General features: G+C 34.5%; 2 protein-coding genes and 1 pseudogene across 2 annotated transcripts; all 3 read right to left on the bottom strand.

Moving 5' to 3' along the window:
• Positions 1-5807: 5807 nt before the first annotated feature.
• On the bottom strand, positions 5808-7241 carry LOC137722116 (protein DETOXIFICATION 53-like; annotated as a pseudogene).
• Positions 7242-21706: 14465 nt separating this feature from the next.
• LOC137723167 (uncharacterized) lies at positions 21707-24372 on the bottom strand. The gene is made up of 9 exons (XM_068462343.1): positions 24136-24372; positions 23934-23996; positions 23809-23864; positions 23343-23436; positions 23061-23121; positions 22658-22739; positions 22501-22556; positions 22222-22285; positions 21707-22078 (listed from the first exon to the last, which is right to left on the bottom strand). Exons 1-9 carry the CDS (start codon positions 24274-24276, stop codon positions 22015-22017), a joined length of 681 nt encoding a protein of 226 aa, XP_068318444.1. The 5' UTR covers positions 24277-24372; the 3' UTR covers positions 21707-22014.
• A 1619-nt stretch (positions 24373-25991) lies between these two features.
• Positions 25992-26534, bottom strand: LOC137722115 (uncharacterized). Its single transcript, XM_068461095.1, has one exon. It carries the CDS (start codon positions 26532-26534, stop codon positions 25992-25994), a length of 543 nt encoding a protein of 180 aa, XP_068317196.1.
• Between the last annotated feature and the right edge of the window lie 1226 nt (positions 26535-27760).

The following is a 27760-nucleotide window of genomic DNA, read 5'->3' as shown; positions in this document are numbered from 1 at the left end:
GGAAATCGTTCACAGTCCACTTCACTGTAGCCCACAAAGTGAACATCATGCCAGTACATTTATCGTATGTGTGCACACCGTGTGTCCATAAATCTTTTAGCTTATCCACTAACGGCCGTAAGTCTACATCGATTGACCTACCAGGATCCTCAATTATCAATAGAGTCATCATCGTGTATTCTTTTTGCATACATTTCCATGGCGGCAAATTATACGGAAATATGAAAATCGACCAAGTACTGTGGTGTTGGTTTAAAACCCCAACCGAATTAAATCCGTCAGTGGCAAGTCCAAATCTAATGTTACGAGAATTAGCAGCAAACTCGAGGAACGTTCAATCGAACTCTTTCCATGCCTCCCCATCTGCAGGATGCTGCATCACATCGTCGTCTACCCGTTTTTCCTTATGACATCTCATGTCTGTGGCAGTATGTGTTGACATATACAATCATTGCAACCTAGGTTTCAGGGACAGATAACGCATAACTTTTTGTGGGATCTTAGTCGTTCTATTCTGAGATGTCATTTTGAACCTCGACTCATTGCATACAAGGTATTTATCCAATGCTTTATTCTCTTTGTAGAATAAAATACAATTGTTTTTGCAAGCGTGAATTTTTTCATAACTCAAACCAAGACCATTCAACACCTTTTGCGCGTGTCTATGCTCTTTTGGCAAACAATTGTCATTCGAAAGCATTCTCTTGAAAACCCCCAAAAAGTAATCAGAATATTGGTTCAACATACGATACTTTATTTTTCCATGCATTAGTTCCACAATGACCGTGAGAACGGAAAAGCTCTTGCACCCCGAGTCTAACTCTTGGTTGGCATTTTTTAATAGTTTTTCATATTGTTCGAACTTTGCACTGTTCATTGGTGTAGGCACGTCATCTTCCCCTTCCTGATTAGTGTTTGTCGATGCAAATGGAAAAACATCATTTATAATATCCATGACTTGTTCATTGGGATCCACAATAGGTTCAACATTATCCACTCTTGTGGCGTTTGAAGACGAAGCATTGTCTAATTGTTCCCCATGACGGTTTCAAGTATTATATGTCTCAAGCATTCCATTCCTTACTAAATGAAATCGAACATTTTCAATTGTCTCCCTTAATGTGTTGTTACACCTCCTACAAGGACACCGGATTCTAGTTGCACCCGGTTATGTGTACGTGCAAAGTCAATAAAATCCTCGATTCCATCCAAGTATTTGTCCGCCTATCTATTCGGGTGCTGTATCTACATCCTGTCCATAATTCCTAGAACCACAATAACAATACAACAATCACAACAACTTCTTACAAAATGATAATGTCACCTTATGCCTTCGGTAAGGGCCCTATCCCATTCGGGAATGCATAGTCATGTCACGTAATTTACAACTACATCAGATTAGATTTCGACGTGGATGAATTTCGGCAGCATCTCGATACAGTTCTTCAGGTGTACAACCCGAAGAACGTATAGAGATGACACTGAAATCTCCACAATCGAAACCTAATCCTTTAACCATAAACTACGCGTCATAACTGTGCATTCACAAACTGTCCAAATAATGGGACAATTCAAGAATTAATTGGACTGCAGTTATGCTTTCACATCCATGCGCGAAATCCAACTAATCCTCGAACGAGAAACTAAGTTTTACTAAAAATAAAAAACAAGTACAAAGTTAATTTCAATTAACTTCGTACATCACAACATATATTTGTACGTTACGTACAAATTTAACAACATAATATAAATATAATTTCACAACACAATATAAACATAACGAACTAAGTTCAACATAATTTAATTAGTTTTATATGTTTAAAAAATAAAACGAAGAAAATACCTTCTCAATCGTTCTCCACCAATCGCTAATCACACACAATATCCCTATAGACAACGAAATTAATGGCTTTAGTATGAATTTACATTAATACTTTTATCGTAACAACAAAAAACGCTTACCAGACACACTAAGATAGTGCGATCAACCTAGAGAAGAAGATGGAAGGAGTATTAGATGATGAAATTGAAGAAAATGGAAATGACGAATGACGGATTGAGCAAAATCAAAGGGATGAGTGCAGAGGCACAATCTGCAATTTTTTTTGCAGTTTGCCTTTGCACATGGCTAAATCCAGATTAAAAAGTTCACTTTTGGACGAACGATTTTGCGCAACAAAAAACGTCTTCATCTCGCAAACACCCATTGAGCGACGAATATGGTATTTCTCGCGCAAATATGATTTGCGCGACGAAAAAAGAAGCATTTGTTGCGCATGTTTACCATTTTTTTATTTTATGTCCTTTGCTTTACAATTTGTTCTTTTCAAAACATGAATGTATCGTCGCGCAATGCATATTTTTTAATTTTTTTTTCTATTTTTGTCATTTATTTGTATGTATTGTAAATTTTTATCTCAAACCTAATTAAACATTAAATTAATTAACAAAACTAATTTACTATCCCAAATAAAAATTACAATTAATGCAAATATTAATACTCATCCACATAACATATATTTATTCATTAAATTAAATATAAAGTCCACAAAATCTTATTAAAAAAAAAAAAACAACCCTCATCAACTTCAATCCTCCGCCCGCAACACATCAAACTTCCACTGCCGAAAACTCTGCTTGAAAAGCCCATCCACATAAATCCGTTGCTTCTCATCGATTTCATCAACATCTCAATGAACCTACATTAATGCCAGTAACAATAAATTAGTAATTTAAAAAATATTACGTTTTAACAAAAATAATTGTTCATTATTTACCACAAACTTACCGATAACTCTCCCAGCATGGACTTCTTCAACTCCTTAGGGACCTTTTTCCAAGACTCAAACTCACATCCGCACCAAATTCCCAATGTCATACTTAAATTCGGCTTACGCCTCAGACAAATTTTTGCTTTCAAATTATGGCACTTGCTTCCATCAATACCTCTCTATTCCCACTACAAGTTTTTTTTTTGCCAGAACCATCTCCAAATTCGGCCATTCTTTTTAAACAAATTTGTTTTTGAAAACTAGGGCTCTGAAACTGTGTTTATATAGCACTAGGACACCTTTACGTGACGAACATATTCGTCGCACAAAATGTGTCATCAACGCGCAATTAATTGGAAGGTTTGAACCCACGTTGACCGTGTTTTGTGCGACAAACACATGTATTCGTCGAGCAATATTTATTCTAAAAATAATTAATATTTTATTCGTTGCGCAATATATTGAGCGACGATAACTTCGTCGCGTAAGGAATCTTTGTGCGACAAACACATGTATTCGTCGCACAAAGATTATTTACGCAACGAAGTTATTGTCGCTCAATATATTGTGCGATGAATAAAATATTAATTATTTTTAGAATAAATATTTAAGGTATTATATTTAATACCTTAAATATTTATTCTAAAAATAATTAATACTTTAAATATTTATTTTATAAATAATTAATACCTGAAATATTATTCTATAAATAATGAATGCCTTAAATATTTAGTCTATATATAATTAATTACTTAATCCATACAATTATTTTCAGCATAAGTACGATATTCATTGAAGATAGTAAACACATAAATCGAGGATAGGGTGCTTACATTAGGTTTCAATAAAAAAACCAACAGGAATTGAAACCTAATTAAGTCTGAATACATAACATAAAAAAAACACCTTAAATTTAAATATTGTCTTACAAAACATAAATTTAAAACTACTATTTGCATGATCCTGGTCCATTTCACAAGACTTCATAACGCCATCGATTGTAATCTCCCTCCAACACATTATCCATCAACTTAATCAATTGTTCGTTCGTATCATCATCAAGAGTATACTTACACTGTTACACATATATGCAAATAATTAATTTCAACATATAACTAAAAATTTCACAAACTTAATTATTAATCCATCAAGAATAATATACTTACTAATATTTCATCCATCACAGCCTTCTTCACATTCCTGAGCACATCTTCCCAAGAACGCCACTCAACAGTGGGACAATTATTCCTCATGGCTACAGCGATCGCATGCGCAAACTCAAAATGATCCCTTAAATCATGCGGGTTGGCATCGTGTACACTCTCACCCTTGTTCTTGTCCACCATTGTAGCACGAACATAATTTTGAAGAATATGGATAATAGAATTGTGAAGAATTAGGATAGCATAAACGAATATTTATAGGTAGGTTGGGACCTTTGCGCGACGAAGCCTTTGTCGCGCAAACACCTATATTAAATGTGATATTAATTCCTCGGATTCACTTGTAGTAAATGATGAAAACTGATAGGAACTTGCGCGACGAATTATTGGTCGCGCAAATTCTCCTTTTCGTCGCTCAAGTTTTTTGTGCCAAACAAAATTACCCCACATTTTCTTGCTCACTTTACGCGATGCCAGCGATTATTCGTCGCGTGAAGTGTTCTTGTGTGACGAAACTCTTCGTCGCACAAATTTTTTTTTTCTCCTTTCTTTTCTATTTTGCGCGACGAAGTGTATTTTTCGTCGCGCAAGTACGTCTTGGCGAAATATTTTTTGTCGCACAAGTTGTTTTTTCTACTAGTGAGTGGATAGAAAAGATAAAAAATTTATTTACCTTCTCGTTTTGTTCTTTCAGCTCTTTTTTTACTTGGACCTTCTCATTTTGTTCTTTTTATCCAATTTGAACAAAAATAGTAGTATTAGAATGAAAAACAATTTCTTCATGAATAATTAGTAAAAAATAAAGTAAAGAACATATCGAATGAAAGTCCATTGTATATGCTTTATTGGAAAGGTGTTTCCGATTCCTACGGTAAATTCTCAGAATTTTTTTACTCTTGGAATCAAAAAATTTCTGTATGCTTCATTCAATGTAGATTTTATGTAGTTTTGAGTTGAAACTTCATGTTAGTCCCACATTGTTGGTGGGAAGAACTTTCAAGTAGTTTATAATTGTTGGTCCACATTTGTGAGAAATAATTTTTTATTTTTCTTAATATTGTTTCTTAGTTTTTTTTATGGGAGGAGTTATTTGTTTCTAAACGGGTTGGCAGGCATAAAAAAAAGGGTTGGCAATTAAAGAGAAAGAGAAAAGGATAGAGTGAGTCTCGAGGGTAGTGAGAGGATGATATGGCTGTGAGGTTAAAAAAAAGCAAAAACTTGTTTGTATAAAATTACTTTAACGCCCACATTTTTTCTTTTTTAATATTTTTCAGTTATGTATTATAGGGTTATAACTGTAATTTTATTGGTTTTTTTATGTTGATAAGGTCTTGTATGAGTCGGCCCATGTGGTTTATATATTGGTTTTAGGCTACATGATTGACTAGGACGAAATTTTTAATCCGGATGTTAGGGCTAAATCTGAGTTTTCAGTTTGTCTGCAAAACCCACTTTTTGTTCCAAAACCTGAACCAGTTGCATGAAGTGCCCTATATATGCTCAGTTAGCCTTGCATTGTTATAGTCATTCAAGTTTTTTCATATACCAAGAGATGCCCACATATCACGTCTGTGCAAATGATAGGGATTTGTTTCGTCTTACATTTATATTTCTTAATTTTCTTCATATAATTCTCCTTTTTAACTCTGAAATCTGAATAAAGACCAATATAAAGGAGCTATAAGATAAAAAAATGATGTATTAACATTCAATTTCGTAATTAAGGACCAAGTAAGTTGATTTTTTCTTATGGTTTCTTTCCAATGCTGTAAACACCAAAAAGAACACTAAACAAAAACGTTGTGATTTCTAACCAAATGATTAATTTGTACTGAAGTCCCTATGAAAATTATCCCTGAAACAATTGTAAAACTTAGAGTTCAGTGGGAGTTAGAAGCCCACTTTCTTCATCCTCTGTCCTCTCTAAGTTCTCTTCAGTCTCGTTTTTCACTTCCATAGCCTGACTCAGCTGCCCAGCCCTCATTGTTTGTTGTCTCCAATCAGTGTGGATCAATGTGTACACCATCATACCTACACAACACAACTGTGCTGATAGCAGCCCAATCCACAGCCCCACAAACCCTATTTTAAACGTAAAAGTTGCAAGAATAGCAACTGGCAGTCCAATTAGGTAAAATGCCAACAAGTTTATTTTTACTCCAAGCTTAGGTCTTGCAGTAGCTGTTAACACTCCACAGGCAGCCGTTTGAGGAACGTTGCCCACTTCACACAAACCCAAAAGCGGAAGTGTGGTTGAAATCAAATCAAGAATTTGTGGATCGTTTGTGAACATTGTCCCCCACATGGACCTCAAAGCAGTCATAAAAATGAATGCGGAGATCCCAAAAGCAAATGCCACACTAAGCCCAATTATGGTGGCCCATTGTGCGCGGGTTGGTTGCCCTGCGCCCAAAGATAGCCCGACACGCGTCGATATGGATGAACTTAGAGAAATTGGGATAATGTATAACATTCCCGTTGTTTGCAACAAAATTCCCATTGCTGCAACACTTGCTTGTGGGTTACTCAACCAGCCACAGATAAACAACATAATTTCATACCACCACCACTCCAAGCAAATTGAAACACAACTGGGTAGAGACAATCTTAGCAATGGCCCCCATCCTTGAAAGGCTGAGAGCATGGTGAGCCCATGCCATGGCTTCAAAGCATGAGGTGAGATGGCTAGATAAATTACCAAACCCAAATTAAAAAGAAAAGTGTTCCAAGCAAGCCCCAATGCAATACCTGCAACCCCAAAATCTAAATATGTGACCAAAAAATAGTTCATCGGTAAATGAAAGAGGGCTGAAAATGCGGCTGCTAGGGTTAGTGCGGAGGTTAACCCTTGTGTTCTGAAAAGGACTCTCAATGGTAGAAGCTGGGCTTGCCCTAGCAATTCAGGAATGGCAAAAAACATGTAACGTTTTGCAACCCTAGTGATTTGTGGGTCCTGCCCTAACCATATAAAGATGGGCTCCATGTTGAGCCACAAGAGTGCGATAGGGATGGATACAAGGAGGAGGAGGCAAAGGGTTTTCTGGAAAGTTTGACTGATAACTGACCATCTTTGAGCTCCATAAGCTTGGCTACAAATGGGGTCCATCCCCGTTGATAAACCTCTGAGGAGTGAGTTGCCTGTAATATTAGAAAACCCTAGAGCCAATGAGCCTCCAGCCAATTCTGTTTTCCCTAGACGGCCTAAGAATAGCATTGAAACCGCAGATCTTGAGTATATAAGCATGCTTGTCATCACTATAGGGCCTGCAATCTTTAGGAACGATCTCAACTCTTCTGCTATCTACATGGATTCACAAAAGGATCACAAAGTAATTAGAAAATGGAATTTACTTTTTCTGGAAAGGAAAATTACAAGAAGCCCCCACTACAACCTCCAATAAAAAACTGTGGAGGTGGAAAACCAGAAAACCAACACTAGGCAAAGGATGGATCAAAACTTTCTCACATAACCGAGAATGATCCAGACTAAAAACGCATGAGCAAAAAAAATTAGCTTCTCCAAACACATGCGAAAGCTTAAATATTTGTTGAAAGGAAGAAATTTTAGAGAGAAATTACTTAAAAGATATAACACGTGGAAAATAGAAATATTAAGTCACTTAAAATGAATTTGTTTGCAACTTTCATAGATTATAAATGTTTGACGAGGTAACAAAACTTCACGGCATCGGCTCTCTTAAACATGTAACCAATAAAAAATATTTGTCAACATACATCAAAAAATCTGAAGCTGCTATAAAAATAGTCACTTAGTACTACGGTCTCAATATTCCCCTTTACTTGTAAATGAGAGATTTTATGTTCAATTTTCACTAAGGATGAATTTGGATCATATTATTACTAACTCATAGTCAGACCAAAAAAAAAAAAAAAAAAAAAAAACCTGCCATAAAATGATTCTGTTTAGTGGAGAGTAATTTAGGTTATTACCTATAAGTAGTATACTTTACTATATCTTATTTAAAATCGATGTTTAATATGGTTTTATTATTTACAAATTATAAAATCTGTTATACATGTGTTGGTGAAACGTAAGTGTTGATTAAATCACCTCATATATGGATTATTATTTAAGTCATGATTAACTTGCTTATTTTCTATTAATGACATATCAGATAGTTTACAAATGTAGTCTAAAAATTAGTCTACTTGACATTATTCAGCATTATCATGTGAGTGAATATAAAAAATGGGCCAAAACATATATTACTAACCAAAAGCTGATTATGATTAGGGAAGCATGTGGTTCTCAATTATTTCTTCATTGGGCAGCTTACGTGTCACTGGACAACATTGTGGGTTTTAATTGGGAAGTTTAATACCCTGATCACAAACATTGACGTGGTATTAATCTATGTTATAGTATGTATTTATTTATTAATAATACGTTATATGTTTAGAATATATTAGCTTTACCGTTAAACTATATTGTAACGCATGAATTCAAAACTTCGGGTAATTATATGACTGTCACACTAAAATATTTCTTATTGTAATTAGACCTTTCACTCGTGTGAGTGTGGAGACTTGGTGCCACATATGTGTGTGTAAATTGTGGGAGTAATTAGCTCCTCAAACTTATGCTTTAGATCCGTTAGCCAATCTCAGAATTGTGTCTCCAAAAAAAATACATCAAGCAGTTTAGATTACACTTAAAAGAATAAAAAAACATGACTTGAAGTCTTGAACAAGAAAGCTTAAGCTTCAACATTTAGAATTCTAAACAACAACCATAATAGTGTATGTACACCACTAAAATGATGTAAAACACATGTGACTATTAGACTTAACTAGTGAATTATCCGCTTTAATGCTTGAATTTGTTTTTACCATTGAGCCCAAAACTAATGGCCGGTGATGTCATATATTATTCACAAATTTTCACATTTCCAATGTGAGACGGAACTTCAAGTATGTGAGAGCGAGAAGTAGAGGGAATGAGAGGTTGTAGGCTGCATACCTCAGTAAGTGGCAGATTTGGGACAAGTACTCCATTTGTGGTAAGGTGGTGGAGGCGTTGCAGAAAGCTCTGTATGAAAGTAGTAGTAGTGGTAGTGATTGTGGTGGTGGTGCCGCCGCCTTCCACGCCTAGAGCTCTCATTGTCAAGTCTTCCTTATTACCATCTCCAGTTCCATGATGCTTTGGAATCAGAAGGTCCTGAGCATCACCACCATTTATAGCTCGAGATTCAGTACCAGGTAGGCACATGTTTATCCGAAGGGACACAGCAAAAAAAAATCCTATAAAAGTACAACCACGGTCCGGTTTCAGAGACGGCTTTGTCTAATGGGGTCCGATATATATTAAACAAAAACTCCTCCAACAAAAAAAAAAAAAAAAAGAAGAAGAATAATTAACAAAAATCAAGCACTTCAAAACCCAATTTTTACTACTTAATCCCTGCTTGTACGGTATTAATGTTTTTTCCTTGTTACAAAGTAGAGTTTCCAAGCCTGTATTTTAACACTAGTAGTTGATTTTAAAGTGCGCCCAAAATTTTGTTTAAAAAAAAAGAGATATCATTACGAAAACAAACCTTGTATTTAATTTCAAAGCCCCAAATTAAGCTGCAGCTTGCTGGATTGTCCGTCACTTTATCAGCTAGATACTAGATGAGCTCCTTGGCCGTGGCATTGGGCTTACTATTGCATATAAAATGGAGGAGGAGGGCAGAAATGGTGCATTTGAACTAAGATTCTAAAAAACGTTAGGCGCTAGTAGGGTGGCAGGCTAGCGCCTAGCGCCTAGGAGGGCGCCTAGGCAGATTTAGTTAAATTTTTTGTATATCTTGTAAATAAGTGCATATTGACACTTACAAAAGATTATACTTGTATAAAATTCATGGATAAGATATAATAAAAGAATGATAAAATGCAAAAAGAGTATTCAACAAGTCCAAAATTTAAAAACACATTAAGCATATATGCCATATAACCATAGTGAGGAGTACTGTAGGATGACACATGTACAACAAGTTCACAATTTAAAACAACATAAAATGGAAAATAGAAGGACAATAAGAAAATTTAGTAATGTAAGATACTTATCTTTAGCATCCCGGAATTTAAGTTGATACACAACACACCTATTCTATAAAATTAACAAAATTTCAATTTATAATTAGAACTTAGACTTTAAACAAATTAAAAAAAAAAAAAAAAAAAACCACCCAGCCACCTAGCACCGTCTAGAGCCACCCCAATTTTTCCAGCCGTTTTGCACAAAATCGCCTTGATTCCAAGGCGCCGCCTAGGGTGTTTTTTAGAACAGTAATTTGAACATGGAAGGAAAGTGGAAAACAGAGAGCAAGCTTTAATCAACTTATAACATATTCCCAGGCCTTGAATTGTATTATATGTGTGTGTATATATGTACCGTGGTTAATTGGACCAGCAAAAGTGTCAGATGTAAATTTGATGGCTTATGTGTGGCAATGTTTAACTTCCTTTTGCTCCAATCCATCTATTGAGTGCATTTTTGCTCGTTACCTTTAAGTAGTGGTGATGTTCATCACCTTATTAATTACTGTTATGAGTGTAAATCTTATAATTTGTATAGTAGAACTCATCTAACGATAGTTAATAAGGTGGTGAGGGTCACCACCACTTAACAGTGCTGAGCAAAAATAATTTCATTTTTTTTATTTATTGAAATAATATTTGTAAGATTCACTATTCAAAATAAATCAATCGAAACTAATTTTTCTGATTTATGATTGATGCATAACTAAAACCCACACAACAAAACATTTAAAAAATAAAAAGATTTCTCATATTTCAAATTGGCGGCACAAAATTTCTATGTCAATTCATTTAAGATTGACATATTGATTAGAGCTTCTATCTACCTTCAAAATTAATCATGTAGAATTCCACTTAAGATTTGGTATCTCATGATTAGATGAAAAATATGGTTATAAAGCATGCGCATCACTATGTCTATGTCCACCAAAATTTTGGATTTTTCCAAGAAAATTTGTTTTTGTTTACATTATGGTATATGTCAGTAATTTTAAAATACTTAATTCGCTAAGAATAGCAAAGTGATCATCAATCTAAAAATAAGCGGCGTTTTTTTCGTTATTTTTCAAGCCAAATAAAATTCGCACGAAAATTTTGCAGTGCAACCTCTTTACAGTGATATTCTATGAAGAAATAACTTCAATGTAGTTTATAAAATTTCTGAATTCAATTTGGGTCATTTATTTATATAAGAATAATCTCCATCACTGTACTAGTTATTCGCACTTTCTACATCACCATCACTGTAAGGCTTTGTCACCTTTAAGGCATCGGTCAGCACAACTCGATTGGGGTGTCCAGTTGAACATTACAGGTCAGGACATGTCATAATTATAGTTATCAATAGGTCCACAAATTTACAATATTGTTACAAATAAAAGATGAAATAAAATAATTCGCTAAAATTGCATAGAACAATAATTTATTGTTACATGCATGCAGTAGCTTCTTAAGATTAGGTGTATCTCTTTTTCAAGGTTGCATTTTAAAAATTGGCATGTTCTACTATTATTGTCGTTCATTGTATTTATACAACTTTTATTAAAGATACTAAGAAAAAAATACATACATACATAATTTTAATTCATTATGTACACTTGCAACTTAGTTATTACGTTGTTACGCATATACATGTGACACAGAATATCATTATAAATTACCTTGGAAACTGTTCTTCACTTATCTTAAATTAGAAGGTTAAAAGAAAGAACCTAGCTAGGTGGCATGAGAGGGACCATAAGTAGGACACTTAAACCTCCGAATAATGGGACATTCTCCCCGACCAAGATTGAGAAACTTGGGCAGACGATCGAGTTCGATTATCAAATAGTTCCGCAATAAAATTCATCAGGCAAGTTGATTTTGTAATTTGGATTATTTGAGAATGATTCTTTATGAAGCGTTTTTCATTTCTATAACATTTTCTAGCAGGAGAATGATTTATGCATTTTTTTTCTTCTTTCACACACTTTTTTTTATTTGTCATTGGATATCATTTGCTTTAATGCCTGATTTTTATTTTCCTTACCAGTGTTATTATTAATTAACATAAAACATAAAATTCTTCTCCGATGCGCACTGTTTTAATAGATTAGCTAAAACTGATTTTACTAATTGGACGGAATATCAAATTAAATCACTCCCTTTTGTTGAGAGTATCAATCTTAAATACCAAAAAAACAAAAAACAAAAAAAAAAGGAGATCTAAATGTATTTAGGGATAACTTGATATAGATCCAATTTTGTGAGCCATTAGTAGAATTAGTCCACTTCATTGAAATAGGTCCAATAATTGAGATTCCATGTATGTTTATTTGTGGTTTGTACCATATTTATCCCTTAGACTTTCGAATCGTAGTAAATACACAAAATTTCTTAATTATGAGATAATTTGTGGTTTAACTAATCCCTTAATTGTAGGATTAGTTATAGCCGTATAATCACCTCAACCCCCAGTCCGTTTCATCCCTCCTTTTTTCCTTCTTCCAAACAATTCCCTCTATCAATCCTCCTCTTTTTTGTCTCTTCTTTTCATGGGTGATATTTTTGTGTTCTTCCCTCCAAATTCATTCCTTTAATGGAGGTATATTATATCATATTTATATTTTTATGTTCCGCCATGTAGATTCCCAGCATTTTTCTTCCAATACAATAGGTAGTTTATTTTTGTTTTGCGGGTAGATTATATCTGCTTTGTAGGTATAAACCATTTTCTTCCTATACAATAGGTAGGTGGTTACTAGATTATATCGGTCTTGTTTTCTTCATAAATATTAGGTAGTTACTAGATAATATTTTAGTTTGAGTATTTAAAGATTCAAAATTTAAAAACTGAATAAATGATAAAAAAAATTAAAGAATTTAAATATTTTTATCTAAAGGGGCAAAATTGATATCAAAATATGTAATTGGATAACTGGACTTAGTCCCAAAAACTACCTAAGTTTTTGGACCTAGATCCAAAAACCCCATGTATTTATAAGTAGTTGAGCTATTCATTTTATTCCCAATTAGTTTTATGGTGAAACCTCAACTTTCTTCATTGTATCAAAGCATGTTACCCGAGTGTGAAGCTCAAAGGCCACAGGTGCTTCATGTCACTCGTAGAGGCGGTGTTGAGGGGGAGCGAAAGGTGCAATAGGGCCCCAAATTTGAAGGGCCCCCAAAAATTTTTGGTATCTTATATTTATATGTAATAATGTTATATATTAAAAAAAAACTTTTATTAGCACTTTAAAATCTAATAGTGCACTTTTATAAGTGTAAATTTTTCTTTTCTAAATATGAAAATTTGGAGTGCACAATGAGATATAAGGAGTGCTAATAACAACACCTTAAAAAATGATTTTCTTTTCAATTTTATTATATAATAATGCTATGTATTCAAGTGAAACTTTAAAATTAGAGTTTTTGAAGCTTTTTTTTTTCTTTATTCGGTTGCGTAAGATTGAACTGTTTTTTATTATTTAGTGAAGATTATGTTTGTAACTCTTTTTACTTATTTAAAGACACTTGTAAACTTACAATCAGTGAGTCCTAAAAGTTGTTTTGATTCAAGTTATTATTTTCTAGTACCAATATATTTTCTTATTTAAAAAATAAAAAAAAACTATTTTAAAAAGGGGCGTTTTTATAAATTTCACACAGGACCCTTGAAATCTCAGAGACGACCTGCCCATGTGCTAGGCTTGAGAATTCACCGCACGCAAGGGGGTGTTTTGAGAGTATCAATCTTACATCGGAAAAAGAAAAGACATTACATGTGTTTATAAGTAATTAAGTTACTATTTATACTATCAATTAATATTATAGTACACCTCAACTTTCTTCCGCTGTGTGTGTGTGTGTTGAGACGTGTCTTTTGGGTCCTCAGAGGGTCTCGTGTTTTACAACGAGGCTCTTGTAGAAAGCCATGAGTTTAGAATCCATTTTAGCTGTGCTACGTACGGACCCTTTTTCATTTGGGGATTCATTTGACTAAGCTGACCACAATTGGAAAGAAGAATACTTGGTACTTGCGTTTATATTCTCCTTCAGTTTTTTCACTCAACTTTTTTGTAAATTAATGTTCATACCTATTGTATATTCCGTTTGCTTAATGCGCAGCATGGTGAACTAACTAATAAAATGATGGGTGGAATGCTTTAAACCTTTTTAGTCTCTTTAACCAAAAGTTAATTAAGGCAGAATCGACCAGCAAGTCGCTATTGGTTTCTTTCCACTTGAACATGCATACCCTTCCCTTTTCTTTAATCTCCTTTTTTGTTTTCTTTATTAGGTTAAGTAACCAACATACATGATATATGATTCATTTTAAAATCCAAGTTGTAACTTTTAGCTAGAACCCTAGAAAGCAATGTGTGTTCCCAACACTGCCCTTAAAGAAAGCTTTCTGCAAATATCGTCTCACCTTTTTGTTTTCGTTTTGGACTGTTATATTTCAAAAATTCTATTGTGCACCATCTAATCATTTAAACAACGATACATAATGCACATTGATGTATTGTAGAAGAACCCATTACATATTTTCAATTTACGAAATTGATGACGCATTATTTTTTTTACTATAAACAATTGAGGGGTTTCCCGTTTCCCCCCTACATTTAGCTTTTTTCCTTGTCATTAATTGGTTCATAACTTCAATTATTTGTGGTTGCTGAACAAAATGATGGATGTCCATGGCCATGTCTCCCTTTTCCTACACACTTACCTGAAATGTTTGGTTTAAAAAAGGAGGCTTTCCACATTTATTAACTCTTTTCGAGGGGACAGCTTCAATAAGATTAGCAATTAGTCCTGGCTCAGTCCTCATTATAATTAAGCAACATAGGGTTAAAATTTGGGGTGTCCATTAACTTAGTCGACAAAACATGCATGCCATGGTTAATTATGGTGTCAACATATACATATGATGCCATTTTGTATTGGGAGACAGGACCACACGAGAGCCTATCGATTGCTCAGCATAATCTTTATAATCAATCTCGGGGTGTGATATTCACACATTTTTTTTTACTTCTCACACACCTTTTTAGTTCTAGGTCATCAGATCAGATGAATTGAAGAAGATTAAATGACATAAATTAACAAATGATGTGTGAGAAGTAAAAAGAGGTGTGTGGATAGCACACCCCCTCAATCTATTACAAAAGTTTTTGATAGAAACCATGCATCTATATAAGAGCATTTCCACCCCTAAAAAGCCACCCGGGTAATAGGCAATCCAATCCCCTAAAGTAAATTGTTACTGCCTAACTGTTTAAGTGCATCTCCACTCCTAAACTGAATAGCCCAGACAATTCGTATTAGAATATTATTAAATATTTTTTTATCGAATAATAAAAGATAGTTTTATTTTAATTTCGGATGATAATAAAAGATAGGTTGAAAGTATTTGAAAATATTGAAATGCGGTGTAAGGTGGAAGAACATGGTTAGGTATTTTAGGAAAAAAATATTATTTGTTTATATTTTTTTGTATTTTAATTAATTTTAGTTATTTTTTAATATTTTTGTATCTTTAATTATTTTTTTTTTATAATTTTTTAATTGTAGATGATGTTAACCTTGCGTAGCATAGCCTAGGAGTTAGGCTGGTCGATTTTAGCCTAGGTGAGCAACTAGGCTCCCCCATAGCCTAGTGGATTGGAATGGGGTGAAGAAGTTTTGGAAGGGGGGGGGGGGGTGGGAGGGAGGGATTTAATTCCCTATTCCTTAGAAGATTTGAGAGGGGTGGAATTTCTCTAAAGTAGGATTTGCTCCATTGCTACCTTGACATGAGAGGTGCCTGCGCGCTTGTTCTTATTATGCTCCATTTATAGGAAGGGAAGAAAGTTAAAGTTTATGTTTCACTATAAAAATAATTGGTAGTATAGGGAGTAGTCTATAACCCTAAGTCCTTGCAAGGTTTCCTTCTTCACCGATGTGAGACTCTTTTACCTTCACATCTTCACACGCCACCTCACGTGCGGTGAGTTTTCAAGTCAGACACATAAAAACACAAATTGGGTGACATATGTGGCTATTAGGCTTCACACGTGAGCAAACATAGATGTAATACCATGAAGAAAGTTGAGGTTCCACCATAGAACAAACTGACTAGCCCAACCTGTTATAAGCTTTTGCAAAGTTTCTTCTTTCACCAATGTGAGACTCTTACCTTCACATTCTCACAGAGAATTACTAGCTGCTAATTTTATCGAACAACAAAATAGTGGGAGCTATAAGAAAAAAAAATGATCAATTTTCTCTTTTACAAGCAATACTATATTACAAATTTAAGATACTTTACAACAAGAAAATACACGCTCAATGAAACATCCACAAACTAGGTATAGAACTTATCACAAACATATATTCTTCTCGCATTCAAGTAAATCGAGTTTGAAATTTTTCAACCAAATGAAGATAGATACCATTAAATCAATTACTAGTTGGTGAAAAAAAAAATGATAATTAGCTACCAAGTTGAGGCCAAAAGTGGAGAGATTGGCTAGCTTTCGGCTGTAAAGTTCCATTCATAATGGAGAAAAGACATAATTAAGAACCATAGAGGTGTACTAGATAGAACAAAATTAAATAGAACGTAGGCATGATTAAACTCAAAACTATGAGCAATTTACAAAACAAAAGGTTGGTATAGGTTAAAAATCGTACTTAAGAAAGGCATGCGTGCTATATTAGAATCACAGCATCACGTTCCCAATCAGTTGGGACCAGCAGCAAAGGGAGACCCCTTCGGTTGTACGAAGATGCCCAGCAGGACCAACCAAAGCTTCAGCATATGGACTGACAGTTTACCAGATAATTAACCAACTTGTGATGTATCTAGCTTCATAAATAAGTATATTTGTGCATGTAATAACCTTTTGGATACCTAAATAAGTTGATTAAGATCTATGCTTTTGATGATTTTATTTAAATTCTTTCTTCTTCTTTTTTCTCTTTCTTTTTTGTGTGTGTTTTGGATTCCTGCATATGTATGAGCGTGTGCTATATAATTATTTTTGATAATCATGATAAAAGAAGTTGTTTGAGCCAATAATTTAGGAAGACCATGGAATAGTTATATATTATCATTGTACTTAAAAAGGCAGAGAACACGTTGGAAGAGAGTAATCTGTGTAATAATGCATAGCACTATTTGGTCCAACCATTGGTTGGTTTCACTGGTCTTACGAGAGGGTGGAGGAAAATGTAAATTAACTTCTTTCATTAATTTATATTATCTCATATATAGATAAGGTAAATTCATAAAGGTCATGCCAAGTTCAGTGTGAATCTCATCATTATAATTTACATTTCAAATAATTTCATCCTGCCGATTAAAGAAGTATGCATTTGAAAACTCTACGAGTTTATGACCTAATTCTTACGGTGGAAACTATGTGAGTGTAGGGTTTCGGATGGTACGAAAACCGCTTTTGATGAAAAACTAACCAGCTTAACCCTCTTACCCACCGTTTTGTCACTTTTTTTTTTGTTAGTTTAACGGTGTACGTATCATGCACTTAATTATATGTTTGTTTCTCTTTTATCAACGGTATATCTTTCTATGCGTAAGATATGCATATGCATGTAAGAAATCATTTAACAAGTTCGAGATCTTACCAAGTGAGACTTTACCCCCCCCCCCCCCCCCCCCCATTTTCCACTTTTGTATTAGTTTTACGGTGTATCATGCACTTATATGTTTGTTTCTCTTTCATCAACAATATATCTTTCTATGTGCAGAATATGCATATGCATGTAAGAGATCAATTTAACAAGTTCGAGATCTTACAAAATGAGAATTAAATTTCAAAAATAATTTACATCCACAATTATCACCGACTAAGCATTAGTAAATGTAATAATGTGTTGTTAAATAATTTACATCCACAAATGCTCTAATCTCTTCACTCAGCTAGTTCCTTATATTAAGAATCAACGTGCAAGGATGAAGAAAGTTGAGATTCCATTACAAAAACAATTGGTAATATGTGAAATGACTCAACTTTTTTATAAACTCATATAGAGTTTCTTTTCCTATAAGTATGAAATTCATTCTCAACACAAGAATCCTTGGAGACAAGAAGAAGTTGAAATCACTTAACTGAGAAAGTGATTTTCTATTCGTCGTTGTACCATGAATCTCAGTAGTGGGGACCAACCAAACCTCCAATGACATAGCCATACAAACAGATTTTTTATGTCTTCCATTTTCTACTCTTGCTTTGTTCCCCCTGAGGTCTAGCCACTGCGGGTCCACCCAATGGATCTATGATGAACTCAAGAAGACGAACTTAAACAAATCAAAAGGAAAGCTTTCATGGAGTTAAAGAATCCATTAAGGCTTCTTTATCTCCAGAGATAGAGAGTTAATTAAGATCAACCAATACTTTTGTCTAATTTGAGACAACTCCAAGTGCTGCCTTGTAGTCACACGGCAACATCTGTCTATGTCAAAATATCGGGCACGAAAGAAAGATATGCAGTAGCTATCGATATATACTGTGTATATATAATTATATATCCTTTGATGTTTATCTTTTTTTTTTTTTTTTTTTCACGATACATGCATGCTTTCATTGCTTGTCTCTCAGAGAAATTAAGAGGAGACAGAAAGGGACAAAATTGGCCTCACACTAATGTGCAAGTTCTTTTGCGCACCAAATAATTATAAACTTTGGTCGATCTTATTGGTGGATATAAATTGAGCAACTATACATAATTAGCACTAATACACCCATTAACTATTTAATCATGTACTTGCCGATGGCAAATTATATGCTAACAATTAGCTTTTTGTTTAGTTAATATTCTTTACGAATGTGATTGTATAAATCTAAAAGTAAGATTCTAATAGGATTTGGGATATCTAATTCTTTACGATTTGTATCACTTGTGCAGCAAGTAAAGCTTACCTAATTAAGGCACATGACTATGAAGGGAGTGTGCAATTCAACACGTTATTAAGACGAATTATCTCTTTGGAGAGAAGATCGAGTCAAGCGTGTCTTAATTTGCGATCATAATCCAAGTAACATCTAAAACTTTATCTTTGTCAAAGTTCTACAAATCTTTATGCATGTTATCTCTTTGGAGAGAAGATCGAGTCAACCAGTATCTTAATTTGCGATCATAATCCAAGTAACATCTAAAACTTTATCTTTGTCAAAGTTCTACCAACCTTTATGCATGTTATCCATCCCATGAAGCATGAACCATATTTCAATTTCGAATTATATATATTGCAATGTTTGCAATAGATTGTTCTGATTTGAAATTGGATTATTTAATTACATAAGTGTGTGGAAAGGATTAAAAAAAAAAAAAAAAAAATAGAGAATACTTAAAACCATAATTGCGCCGTGTATGCTGAGCCGAGGAGTCTAGAACCCAGACCCAAAAACGACGACGTTTAGGTCGTATCCTTCCCCAAGTCCAGGTTGTGCGTCTCCTTGGCTTCCCCCAATGCCACTGACAGCAATTCGCCATGAAGGTTGGCCAACAACCCATCTCCGGCGGCTAATTTGTTTTTTTCTACCATACTTATATGTATTTTATATAATTATTTTCTAATGGTAGCTATAATTCATGTGAATATATATATTTAATACAATCATCGTCTGACGATTGAGATGGTGATTGTATAAAATATATCTAAGCATTATAGCCAAATCCTGAATTTAATTGATTGTTTTTGCCAAGAAATTAGCTTGATTAACTTTGATTGATTATGATCAAGTTAATTAAATTAATTTTAAACAAATGCTGCAAAACCTCTAATATATGGAGGTCGAAAATTCATTGAAATTGGGATTGTCTACACACTATTTATAAATCATTATCGTTTCGACTCGAAAAATTCTAGAAATATCTACACATACAACAAATATATTTGCTGCATTAAGAAGTGACCATTTTTTTCTTCTTATGTAACTTAGGGACCGTTTGATAAAATTGATTTTAAATTCAAACTAAATTATGAAAACTTACGAAAGTAGCTTTAATATTTTAACTTTCAATTGCTTTAGACAATTGTTAATGGTATTTTAAAATTCTCATTTTGCACTCAAAAATTTATATATTTAGAAATAAAAATACATTTATAAAATATGCAAGATGAGATTTTTAGAGTGCCAATAACAGTTTTTTGTTTAAATGAAAACTAAAACTTGAACTGCTTATCAAACCCATACGTAAAAATTGGTCTTTCTTTATATATGGAAAACGGCTATATTTTTTTTTATTTTGGTTTCTATGATGATACCACACTTTTACTGTGGCCCTCGTAGTGAAAAAGTTATTAATTAAACCCTTATGGTGAGCCCTGTTAGCTATTGAGGTCAAAACTTAAACTTCTGTTAGTTTTTCCTTAAATACACTTGTAAGGCATGAATATTTGTGGTCGCAAGAGAAGAAACCAGGGAACTTATCCCACCCAGGAAAAAGAGAAGCAACACGAAAACGTCATAAACAGTGACCAAAAGCAAGGGATGAGTTTGTTTTCGCAGAATCCATCGCCAGCTGATGGAGGAGAGAAGAAAAAGGTCCTCCATATTTCCACGTGATCCATCACCAAATCAACGACAAATGCCTTGGGTTTCTGAATTTGGTTTGATTGGACGACTTTAATCTCTCTATGTGAGACTCACATGTGCTTATTTAATAGAAACTAACATAACGTTGGTTTGGACACCAATTGACAATAGAACTCACTATGATGGTTTACTTAACAACTTTTTCATTACGAGGATCACATTAAAAGTGTGGTATCACCACGGGGACCGTACAAAAATTTAGCCTTAAAAAATAGTTCTATTTTTCATGGAAGGGAAGGGAACAGGACAGTCGGACTAAAACTACTATGTGTGGAAAATTACCAACCAATCTTCATTGTGCGGAAAATTAAGGTCCAACTAAAACTACTATAATCTGAGTTTGATCGGAATTACTTAATCTCCACATCATGATTAAATCAGCGCTCATGATCGCATCTACTTCAGCCGCCTTTTGATCAAATTAATGATTGTATATTTCATATTTGTATCTGGAAATCCATATCCCAGTAGGAGTAGTAGTTCTCCAGCACGTACAAATACTATATAACTCTCACTCTCTCAGACTATTTCTTTCCAACAACAACAATCATGTCTTCACTAATGTTCTACCCTGTTAAGAAAATCGCCACTCTCTTCCGAAAGTTGTTAGGTTTAAGGATGCTGTTCAAGAACAACTCGCACGAACGATTTGTTCCCGTTCATGATCCAAATATCGACACAGTAATTGTATATGTAGGCGAAGAGAAGAACAGATATGAAGTTCCGGAGAAATATTTCTCGTATCCAATATTCGAAGCGTTCATCGTCAAATTATTACGGGAATCGGGACAGGAATTTGATTGCGAAGGTGAAGAACCTCTCATGCTTCCATGCTGTTCTACTGACATGTTTGATCAGTTATTGAAGCACGCCAAGGAATATTTTCTGTATACACATTTGTATGAAGTCTTCGTGACAAACCCTTACCACCCTGTTAATTTCGTTCACCAACCCACGATAAATAATCCTTCACGTGTGTAACCAAGATTCTCGCAAGTGTAAAATTAGGCCAGTTGACGAGAATTTGAGTTTGAATTCCCGCCCGATAAATTAGAGTAGTTTAGAATATTGCGTTGTAAAAAACATAAATCCAAGATTTTCTTTATCTAGTGAGGCCAATTTATTCGGTACGCATTGCTGCTTCAATATGCAAGTTGATTTGTTAGATTAAAAAGAAATTATACATATTCTCGAGGTACATCAGTGAGAGTTTACAAAGAAACGTTTATGACCTACATATCAATCTGATTAGTTAAACCTCGGACCAGGCGCTGTGGCGTTTTAGTTTCATTCAGCTTTCTTCTTCTAGAGAGATTGGAGATCGACCTTCTTGAGTGAATTCAGATAACAACATACGCGTTCACTGCATTGTACCTACCCCAACCAATTTCACTCTCTTTCGGACTGAGTTGCACATGCAGACAATATATCGACGCTTTCAATGGTGTTCTATCATTCAACCTTTGCCACACCTCCAGCAGGCATGTTGCTTTCTGCGACTCTCTCCCTCACAAACCTGGATAGAATAGCAAAATTCCACATTACCAGACAACTAGGTAGAGCAAAGCATGAATGACCACGCAACAGTGATCGAAACTTAGCTTGTTCATAAAGTCTAGTTTCTAGGCAACAAAGTAGCCCAATGTTTCTGAAAATTACCTTGCTAACTTGTCCCGTGATGATTGCAAAATGTATATTGACAGAATAAAAGAAAGCATAAGACCTGTGGAATGCATGAAAATATTTAGTAGCAATAGTGTCAGAAAAGCTCTACATTGAGGTGGTCTCGCATTAATTTATGCATGGATCGTATTAGATTTGGATGTCTTAAAGCATCAAAGAAATGCATGTGCTATAAACAGTTGGATTGAAGATAGGCTAGCAGGTAGGAATAGGATAATGAATACACAATGAGCATAATGAAGCACTGATTTTTACCCGATCCAAACAGTACATAAAATCCAGATGTCACGTCTATCTCTGATTGCTCCTCCCTGTAACAACAAGATTATGTCACATCTCACAAAGTGAAAATTCCGAAACCCCGAGATTTACACAAATCCATAACTAAAATATAAGTGAAAGTGATGCTGACCATGTATATCTGACCAACACATGCTTTGGCCAGTGCTGAGCATCCCAAAATTGTTTATGAATATCTGGATGGATTTCTACGTCTGCTCAGGACAGAACAATCCACAATGGTTATGAGAACTCCTCGAACAACAGCAAAATAAACTCGAACTATAGGTGCCTTTTTTTCTGTCCGAAAATGATATTAAGACTCAAAACTATATCAATGACAATCAGAGAAGTCCTATTCCCTGCTTTCGTTTGGACTGACCTAAGTGGTGAAGAAACTAAACTAACCAAAAACATGATAAATGCAAAAAGTGCCTATGCTACAAGACAATCCCTTCCAAAGAGCCAGCTAGGTTCACTATGATAAAGAAAATTATTGAACTAGATTACGGAATGAGCAAAATGGCATTACGTACAGTGGTGAGGCATATCCACAACTTTAGCAGTGACACCATGCAAATCACTTCCTGAATACCTCTGTATTGCATATAATTTGACCACAATAACAGATTAGTTCAATAGAAAATACAGAAAATAACTTCTATCCCTTCCATATAACTAGTTTTTCTAACAGATATAAGGTTACAGAATCAAGGGTTTGCATCTAAACGAAGCTATCCCAGTATGCCACTATTTTCCAATTTCTCAAAAGATGTGGCATCGTACATATGTTGAAACGCTCATAAATCACGACTTACCAAATGGACATCAATCATTGGGACCTCGGAACTTTTACGATTTATCACAAAAAGCCATGGTACTAAAAACTTTTCTCTCCCAACTTGAAATGATCTGCACAAAAAACTCTCTGTAAATATGAATTTGACCAGAAATGTTCGTAACAATACTAATTCACTGCTAAACGTGAATTGGGTGTCAAAAGGAAATTCGACGAACAACTGTTAATTTATTAGTAATAGTAACATTATAATCCGAGGTTTTGCACATTCAATTGTAAAGTACAAACAAAGTAAATTCAGCTACCAAACTCTAAACTTGAAATTCTCAAATTACAAAAAATATCTCGATTGCGAAACATTTCGCCCTTGCTTGTACAGATAGTTTAGCTGATTCCCATTGTTTACAATCTAAAACTGATAATGCACAGAAAAGAAACAAAATTTGAATCAAAAGACGAAACTTTAAAGCCTTAATTATACTCACATTTTATAAGCATCAGCTCCTGTATAGTCCATCGGCTTCACTAGAGGAACTAACACCTACAAATTTATACACCACAAAAATTCACTAACCATGTAAAATCACCAAAAAATAAACCCTATATTTACCTCACGATTCACGGCAAAAATTGGGCAGTGTCGACCGATCATATCATGCCATTCGGTTTTCATCTGAAACCGCGAAATTGCACAAAACCCATTAAAAATTAAACAGAACCCATTAAATTTGAACAAAACCCATTAAAATTTGAACAAAGCCCATTAAAATTGAGCCGAAATTGAACAAATATTTTAGAGAGAGAGTACGGACAGAGTGATAAAGGCCCATCTTGCTCATGGGGACGATGTCGCCTGGCTTGTAAGCGGCAGATATGCAGGGCAGCACGGAGAAAGAAATCAACAGAGGGAGCAGCAGGAGTGAGAATCTCGACCCCCTTCCACTTCCCGCCATCTTGTAATTTCTATCGCTCTGAAACTTTCACTCGATCTTCTGAAGTTGGAGACTGGAGGTTGCAGGTGATGCGGTCGCCGGGCGGAAATGTGCAGGAATTATTATTTCGGATTTGGAGTTTGGAGAATTTGGGTCAGGCCCAAAACATATAGGAAAGTTACATATGGGCCCAGGGTTTGGAGTTTGAATAAAATTGCTCTGGATACCCACACAATTTTATTTATGGAAATTTTATTTGAACTCATGTAATCTCTTTTTACACTCAACTTACTCTCTACAACCATATTATTTTTAATTAAAGAATTAATCTCTCTTTAAACCTAAATTTATTACCTAAAATGTCCTCCCATACCCAATTCAAAATGTTAATTTCTCTTTACACCCATTCATAAAACAAAATTTCAAACTAAGTAGTTTTGTTTTCAAATAAATTCGAAAGTCAAAAATCTTCTAGGTCCTATGTACCTGCTCGCAGATGTAATTGCAGTAGCTGAGGCAAGAAAGAGGAGGAAATTTTCACAAAGCTATAGAGTGTTCATGGCCGGCAATGTTGAACACAGTGCTAAACTTCGATTCGTGTTGACTATAAATTCTCTCCTAGTTTTCATGCAGGTCCTTTTATTTTGAGGGGACTCCTTGAAGATTTGGGTCCAAAGCATATCACCTGACCATGATTATAGAAGGTTGTTGACAATTGACATAAAAGATGTGGCCTGTAACTTAGGTACTTCTTCAAGGCTTTTGCTTGTTTTATGTGTTGTTTATTTAATTCGAATGGTTTGAGAGTGAGATATTGTTCATCCAACTCCTCCATCCTTGCTGGAAATAGGGTTTTAACCATCGATAAAAAAAAACTTGTTTTTCTCTACAAGAGTTATTAGGGTTTTAGTTGGAATGAATGTAGGATAAACAAGGAATGATGGTAACGTTTAATTATAATGTGTGGGTTTATTGATAAATTGTAGTTTTATTATTAATTTTTTCTTGTACTTGATGGTAATTATGGAAGATGATTAAATAGACAATTAACATTTAAAATTTAAGTTGGATGTAGAAAGAGGTTACATGAGTTTAAATAAAACTTCCCTTTATTTATTTATTGGTGTAAATATACCAAACTAGTATGTTTTTGAGTTTAAAAAAAAAAAAAAACATTCAATGGAATTTGTCCTAGTACTTTATTTATTTGCAAATAATATATTTTTTGTGAAAAAAAAAAAATTTTGTTTGAGACGAAATTGGACTCAAAACATCGAGGGGAAGAGTAAATATTCTTAACCAATTAAACTACAACAATTTACTCATTGTAATTGAATTGTAATGAGCATTAAACTACAATCTTGAAAGTAACAAATATTGCTTGACTTCTTTAATGTAAGAATTCATTCTTTTTAGCAAACTAATAAAACCCTAACTTTGCATCTTGACTTCTGTGTAGCAGTAACGAGTAATTTCTATTGTAATTAACAACAAATACAACAACCTCCTTTCTGTTTACAACCATTCCTAATATAGTAGCTAGTTAGCTTCCTCTGTAAGCTTACTGCTAACAACCTTATCCTTTTAACCACTAATATTTGTCCTAGTCAACACTAATACAGTGCCATCTTATCAACCAATTCAGTTATCACACAGATCCTATCAATACCCCCCTCAAAACAAGGCTTGTATACAAGACTTGAAAAACAGGAAAAAATTTGCAAAAATACAATGTATTAAAGCTGAGCAACTCCTGGAAAACGCAGCTTCAAGTCTAAGTAAGTCTCCCATGTAGCTTCTTCTGGAGTATGATTTTGCCAATAAACCAACACATCTGTAATTGCAGTTGTACCTTTCTTCACCATTCGTCTGTCCAAAATAGCCACATGAACATCTTGTAAAATACCATATTCAGTTAACACAGGTAGTTGAATTGTAGGTTGAATAGTAGCCCCTAAATGTTTCTTAAGACAAGAAACATAGAACACTGGATGAAGCTTAAAGTTGTTTGGGAGTTTCAAGCTATAAGCAACAGAACCAACCATTGTTAACACTTCAAAATGACCATAAAACCGAGGTTGCAACTTGTGAAACGAGTGAGAGGCCAATGACATATGCTGATAAGGTATCAACCTCAAATCAATTAAGTCACCTACCTCAAAAACCCTTTCAATTCGATGCTTATTAGCCTGTAATGTCATTCGATTTTGTTCTGTTGCTAAATTGGCCTTTAAGAGAGATAAAACTTTATTTCTTTCCAACAAACATCGATCCACCATTTCCAATTTAGTAGTACTAGCTTCATACACTAGAATCTCAGGTGGTGGCTGACCATACACCACTTCATAAGGGCAGAGTTTAGTAGCAGAGTGATAAGCTGTATTAAAGCTCTACTTAGCCCATGGTAACCAAAGGGTCCATTTTTTGTGCTGAAGACTACAAAAGCACTGCAAGTAAGTTTCCAAACACCGATTTACCACCTCCGTTTGACCATCAGTTTGTGGGTCATAACTTGAGCTAAAACATAGTGAGGATCCTTGCAATGAAAAAAATTCTTTCCAAAACTTACTCATGAAAACTGGGTCTCTATCACAGATAATAGATGCAGGCACGCCATGAAGTTTAAAATTATGCTCCACAAATAAGGTTGCCACCAAAGTTGCAGTATAAGGATGAGATAGAGGTAAAAAATGTGCATATTTGGATAAACGATCCACAACTACCTAAATGACAGTTTTTCCTCGACATGAGAGCAGACCAATGATGAAATCCATGGATATGTCAATCTATATCTGTGAAGGAATAGGCAAGGGCTTCAGTAATCCTGCATGAGTTAAGGTCTTGTACTTGTGTTGTTGGCATATCTGGTAGTTGGCAACCTTGTCCTTAATGTTGTTTTTCATACCAACCCAATAAAAAGACCTAGAAAGCCTCTTATATGTCTTAAAAAATCCAGCATGCCCAGCAACAGGACTGCTATGATGTTCTTTGAAGACTTTCTGTCGCCACGAACTCGTAGGACTCAAAACAATTCTCTCTTTGTATCTTAGAAACCCATTCTCAACTTTAAACTTCAAGGAATTCAGTGATGTAGGGTTTGAAGGATGTAGGATTTCCTGAATCTTGTCCAGTATCCAAGCATCTTGTTCCATGTTTCGTCTCAAATCATCTAACCAACTGAGATATGGGTATGAAATTGCAGCCAATTCCATACTAGAATATTAAGAAACTTCATCAATAGGAATTCTAGAAAGTGCATCTGCCACCTGATTATCACAGCCTTGATTATATTGAATCTTGTAATTAAAACCAAGCAATTTAGAAACCTATTTTTGTTGAAATTGACTATTGGGCCTATGTTGCAAAAAAAATTTCAGATTATGATGATCTGTTTTGATGATGAAATGCCTACCCACCAAGTATGATTGCCATTTTTTAACAGCATGTATGATAGCCATCATCTCCCTTTTATAGGCAGACAAACTTTGGTTCCGTGCACTGAGTG

The sequence above is a fragment of the Pyrus communis genome, chromosome 17 (genome assembly GCF_963583255.1).
Source record: "Pyrus communis chromosome 17, drPyrComm1.1, whole genome shotgun sequence".
NCBI classification, from domain to species: Eukaryota; Viridiplantae; Streptophyta; class Magnoliopsida; order Rosales; family Rosaceae; genus Pyrus; species Pyrus communis.
This window is presented reverse-complemented; position numbering and strand designations above follow the sequence as displayed.

What these genes read in the sequence shown, in the direction of transcription:
- LOC137722115 (XM_068461095.1), bottom strand. Translation starts at nt 26,534, where the DNA reads ATGGTGGATCGATGTTTGTTGGAAAGAAATAAAGTTTTATCTCTCTTA.
- LOC137723167 (XM_068462343.1), bottom strand. Translation starts at nt 24,276, where the DNA reads ATGGCGGGAAGTGGAAGGGGGTCGAGATTCTCACTCCTGCTGCTCCCT. An exon ending in TGTGGATATGCCTCACCACT is followed by an intron (nt 22,740 to 23,060) that starts GTACGTAATGCC and finishes TGTCCTGAGCAG; the next exon opens with ACGTAGAAATCCATCCAGAT. An exon ending in TTATGTACTGTTTGGATCGG is followed by an intron (nt 22,286 to 22,500) that starts GTAAAAATCAGT and finishes TGCATTCCACAG; the next exon opens with GTCTTATGCTTTCTTTTATT.